At 39.9% G+C, this 6,000-nt stretch overlaps 1 protein-coding gene across 1 annotated transcript; it reads left to right on the top strand.

Moving 5' to 3' along the window:
• Positions 1-1,163: 1,163 nt before the first annotated feature.
• LOC132152866 (gamma-crystallin M2) lies at positions 1,164-2,171 on the top strand. Its single transcript, XM_059561803.1, has 3 exons — positions 1,164-1,299; positions 1,395-1,637; positions 1,861-2,171. The coding sequence occupies exons 1-3, from the start codon at positions 1,294-1,296 to the stop codon at positions 2,131-2,133; spliced, it is 522 nt and encodes a 173-aa protein (XP_059417786.1). The 5' UTR covers positions 1,164-1,293; the 3' UTR covers positions 2,134-2,171.
• Positions 2,172-6,000: the final 3,829 nt, after the last annotated feature.

Below are 6,000 nucleotides of genomic sequence, written 5' to 3'. Positions count from 1 at the left end.
AGTAGTTATCACTGTGTTTGTGTATGTTCAACCACAATTTGAAAATTTGCAGAAGGCCTCAAGAAATAATTTAATAAATACGGTAGTTATATAATACAGTCTTTGTTATAAATGTCACACTATTTCAATGATTTTTAGACATTAATGTTTGAATTATTATTATTTTTTTACATTTTTCTACCCTAGTACTTCTTCTTTGAGCTTCTGCAACATAAAATGTAAATAAAGCCTGCTGGTACTATACGTACAGTATAAATTACAACTGTTCTCTCTGGGTCCCCAGCAGAGTGTGAACATTTTCAAATGCTATGTGTCGAAGGATTAAGAATTGTAAAATAATTAACAATTATTATTTTTTTTTTTTTTTTTTGTACTGCAGTAAGATTACAGGCCATCCTCTCTTAATACAAAGAATGTATCCCATATTAAATAAATAGACCATCCCATTTCCACTCTACTACAATAACAGATTAGTGCGAATGAGGAATTATTTAACAATGGCACAGTAGTCTCATAGAATGATTGTAGAGAACATTCTGGTACCAAAAAAAGGAAAAAAGAGATAATATACAGTTCCTGTCACTCATAGACACTGTGTTAAGTCAACCATTCACATGAGAGCTTGCCAAATCAAGTAAGTGATTTCCGGTTATATAATATGCATCAGACGAGTTATCACGCAATCAGGCCCTACAATTAGACTGCACAAATACAGTGTACTGTATAATACAGCCAGGCCACACAAGATTGCTTCCCCTTATTGAGTTATACATTACCAATGTTTCACATAGAGAGTTAAATCATAAGGAAACTTTGAAATGAATGCCAATAAAAACAAATCAATCCAAATCCAAATAATCAAAATGTCTGAATCTGAAGCAACAAACAATCTGTAAAAAATCTATGAAATTTTTTTGTGACTCATTTTTTTATTTTATTTTAGCATTTCATATTCTAAAAAGCAAAATCAAACCAAATCCAAACATTCAGAATTTGTAAATCTTAAAAAAAAAGCTCATTATTTTGTATTTTAGCATGTACAGTATAGTCTTCCATTTTAGCAACATACACTTTAGAAATTCTATAGTTTGAACTATTTAAACAGTACATACAAAGCTTTAACTAGAATTGCCTCTAAACCAACTTGCACAGTCAGGAATTGAATAACAATAGAGGCTGTGTAGTCTTTAGTCTTGGTCTAGTATAAAAGCACAGGTGAGAGCAGTCAGCCAACAAGCAGAATCAGCTTCAGCTTCTCCTTTGTGGAAATACTGAGAATCAGCCAGCGCAACCATGAAGGTAAACCTTGTTCCAGTAGCAATTTCCACAAAGCTAAACTCCAAAATTATTTGATTTGTTGAAACATTTATAACACATTAATTTTGAATTTTTAGGTCACCTTTTATGAGGACAGGAACTTCCAGGGTCGCTCTTATGACTGTATGAGCGACTGTGCCGATTTCTCCTCCTACATGAGCCGCTGTCACTCTTGCAGAGTGCACAGTGGATGCTGGATGATGTACGATCAACCCAACTACATGGGAAATCAGTATTTCTTTAGGAGGGGCGAATATGCTGACTACATGTCTATGTTTGGAATGAGCAACTGCATCAGGTCCTGTCGTATGATCCCTATGGTGAGCTCCATGAACCTGTTGAAGTATTTATTTATTTACAATAGTCCTAGATTTATTTCAACCATCAAATGAAATCATGAAATTGCTTGAAAAGCAACATAGATCTTTTCAGAATGATGATCTGTGAAAGACAGACCTAAATAGTTGCTGAAGATATATGGTTACATGTGATTATGATTCTTCATGATTGATTTATACATAACTGACTTTTCTTCCATTACAGCACAGGGGATCCTACAGAATGAGGATCTATGAGAGGGAGAACTTCATGGGTCAGATGTATGAAATGATGGATGACTGTGACAGTATCATGGACCGTTATCGTATGCCTCACTGCCAGTCCTGCCATGTGATGGACGGCCACTGGCTCATGTATGAGCAGCCTCACTACAGAGGCAGGATGTGGTACTTCAGGCCTGGAGAGTACAGAAGCTTCAGCAATATGGGTGGCATGAGATTCATGAGCATGAGACGCATCATGGACTCCTGGTACTAGGGTTTATATTAATAAAAGAATTCCTTTAAAACACTAAACATTCTGTCTTGAAAATCATTGATGTGAATAATATTTACATGAGTAGTTAATTCAATGGCGTTCTTCTGTTGCAAGTGACAGTGACAGTGTAACTTATAAAATTATTATATATATTTAAAGAAGCACAATTAGACAAATACAATAGAGATACAAATTAAACTTGTTTCAGATAAAGTAGGTTTTACTTAACATGTATACATTTATTTAACATCTTTTGTTGGTTAACATTAATGACAGATAGGTATTTAATTTGGAATGCTGTCCTGTTCAGTTTTCACCCACCTGTTCACCTTCAATTAATCCATAACCTACTGTATTTACATGAGGTACTCTACACGATAAACATTTGGACTGCTGTGTGTATTTGAGTGCTGAGAACTGATCGCGCGCTGTATATGAGAACTGAGGAAGTGGAGCGTGCGCACACACGAGAGAGAGAGAGAGAGCACTTCTATTAGTGTGATTTCGCCTATCCCACCTTCACTAACTTTAAATTTATCATCAACGAATTGTGACTCCCGGGAAAAACGGGACATCTGGTTACCTTACCCCTACCACTTTGGCTGCTGAGGCCATTGTTTCAGATCGCTAGTTCGCTTTTTTTTTGTCTATCCATCCACTGCGGCTGCCATACTGAGAATAGATATATGAACGGCCCTTATCCGATCACAATCCAATGACAGGGACGCACATTTTGAAGGACAATAGGATGCATTTTGAATGTCCAGTAGTCCTCAAATAACATTAAAGTCCAGTCTCGTCTAGTTAACGAAAACGCGCCATAAATTTCGTGATAATTTGGCATCAGATATTATTTTTAGCTCGTCAACGTCTCGTCTTAGTCACATAACAAATGTTCGTTAACGAAGATTCATCCCCCTCCTTTATGTGAACCAAATGATAGGCACTGCAAAGATCCAACTTTGTAAAAAGGAAGCACCCTGCAGACTCTCGAAGGCTGAAGACACCAATGGCAAAGGATAGGTATTCTTTACCGTGATACTATTCAACCCCCTATAGTCGATACAAGGACGCAGGGGACCATCTTTCTTTTCCATAAAGAAAAATCTGATGATCCTGCCTGCCAGAGAATCAGAAATATATTTCTCCATGGCCTCCCTTTCCAGTAAGGAAAGGGAGTATAATCTGCCTTTATGCGGAGACGTACCTGACAATAAATCTATTGCACAATCATAAGGGTAATGCAGAGGAAGAGAAGCAGCCCAGGACTTACTGAACACTCCCTTCAGGTCAAGATTCTCAGCGGGCACCTTTGACAGATCCACATGTTCATCCTGTAACACAGAACAAGACACAAAAGAGCAAGCAGACAACAAACGCATGAAAATATTCACTCCAGGATCAGACTGTGCTCTGATGCCAGTTTATATTGGGGTTGTGTAACGCTAGCCAGTGGTGACCCAAAACCACAGGAGCCAAAGGGGAATCAGTCAAATAAAAATAAAGTCTCAGTGTGGTTGCCCGAAGTGATAAGACTCATCGGCATGGGTGATGGGTGGAAGCGACTTATCACAAGGGGCACTGACTGAGATGGGTGGATTAAGTGGGACCGCCGGAATGCCCAACCTATCGCTGTCCCACATTCCAAAAAACTGCCCTCTGCGCCAGAGTCCACCAGGGCTTTACAAGTGAAAGTGTCCCGGCCCCTCCGTAATTGAACCGGGAGCACAGTTACCATGGAAGAGGAGTTTTGAATGGTGACTCCGGCCATCAGTAGCCTCCTTCTTACTGATGGGCTCTGGTTTTTACTGGGCACTGCACTGCGATGTGACACGCGGCACCACAGTATAGGCACAGCCCCTGGTTTCTGCTCCTCTCCTTCTCCTCTCGAGAAAGGTGAGCTCTGCCCACCTGCGTGGGTTCAGGATTGAAATGATGAATGGTTGTTTTCTCTGCCACACCATAGAACTGTTCATGTTGATGAAATCTAGTGTCCACTTGGATGGCCAGATCGATCAATCCGTCAAGTGAAGTGGGTAATTCCAGTGTGTAAATTTCGTTAACTATCCGGTCGGCCAACCCATGCCTAAACATGTCCCACTGCGCTTCCTGGTTCCATTTACATTCCGCTGTCAATGTGCCAAACGCAGTGGTGTAATCTGTAACTGATCGATCTCCTTGACATAACTCAGTCAATTCATTCACCCAACTCCCTGCCAGATGCAGCCCGATCAAACACTTTCCTGAGCTCCTCTGAAAATAATTGGAAAGGGGAACAACAATGGTGCCCTTGTTCCCACACCGTTGTTCCCCAGAGAGTCGCTCGTCCAGACAGCAGAGTGATGACAAACGCCACTTTGGATTCATATGTGGGAAAAGACGAAGGCTGGAGAGCAATGTGAAGAGAACATGTAGTCAAGAATGAACAACATAACAAGGGCTCACCGGAGTAGACAGTCGGAGGTGGTAGACAGGGCTCAACACGCCGGTTGATGAAATCCTTCAGTGAAACAGTCAGGGGATTGAGCGCAGTGGGCTGCTGGGCAGGTTCAGGCTTTAATTGTCTGACCTGAGTGGTTAGATCGGAGACCTGCGTAACAAGTGCCTGTACCGCACGACCGGTAGCCATGATTTGCTCCTCCTGCTGTGCAAAATGACCATTGCTGCTGGCGAGAATTTCTCTCAGTTCCACAACACTTGCTGAATCCATTTTGGTCAGATCGTTCTGTCACGCAATGATACACAAAATCCACTTGCAAATGTAATACAGTTTATTGAAACAACATCAACAAGCAAGATGTGTGGAGCATGAACAGGTGAGCTAGTGAGCTGGTGAGCAGGTGAGAAGGTGAGCAGGTGAGCAGTCTCTGTAACACGGAGACTGCGAGTCACTGACCCGGTCCAACTCAGAGAGAATCCCCGGTAACCAACGGTGAAGTACACTGGAGACAAGACTCTGAGGACTGGAGAGAAAGACAGGCACGGACAAACTCAAACAATGATCTGACAACATGCAGTACCAAACAAAAGACAGATAAGGACAGGACAGAACATGCGTCAGGTGCAGCCACGCTGATTAACTCATCAGCCCCACAGTTGCCGGAGCAACGCTAAACGAGCAATCAGACAGGTAACGAGAAACAGAAATGCAGAACGAATACACGGATCCATGAACTGTGACACTTGCCCACACATTTATTGTCCTGGAAGGGAAGAAAGTAATTGATGCTGATTCTGGGAATCACAATCGAATTCTAAAACTAATGATTGATTTACAATAATTACATCTATTATTTTTAAAAAAAAATTTTTACAGACTTTGAATATCAAATTTGTGTGTTGAATTGTATTAAATTATTAATTTAAGTACTTTTTAAATAATTATAAATGAATAATAAATAAATAAATAAAATATATTAAAAATTATTACATACAAACAAATACAGGTCCTAAAAAATTAGCATATTGTGATAAAGTTCATTATTTTCCATAATGTAATGATAAAAATTTAACTTTCATATATTTTAGATTCATTGCACACCAACTGAAATATTTCAGGTCTTTTATTGTTTTAATACTGATGATTTTGGCATACAGCTCATGAAAACACAAAATCTCAAAAAATTAGCATATCATGAAAAGGTTCTCTAAACGAGCTATTAACCTAATCATCTGAATCAACTAATTAACTCTAAACACCTGCAAAAGATTCCTGAGGCTTTTAAAAACTCCCAGCCTGGTTCATTACTCAAAACCGCAATCATGGGTAAGAATGCCGACCTGACTGCTGTCCAGAAGGCCATCATTGACACCCTCAAGCGAGAGGGTAAGACACAGAAAGAAATTTCTGAACGAATAGGCTGTTCC

The sequence above is a fragment of the Carassius carassius genome, chromosome 11 (assembly GCF_963082965.1).
Source record: "Carassius carassius chromosome 11, fCarCar2.1, whole genome shotgun sequence".
NCBI lineage: Eukaryota > Metazoa > Chordata > Actinopteri > Cypriniformes > Cyprinidae > Carassius > Carassius carassius.
Note: the sequence above shows the minus strand (reverse complement) of the source record. Positions and strands in the feature narration are given on the sequence as shown.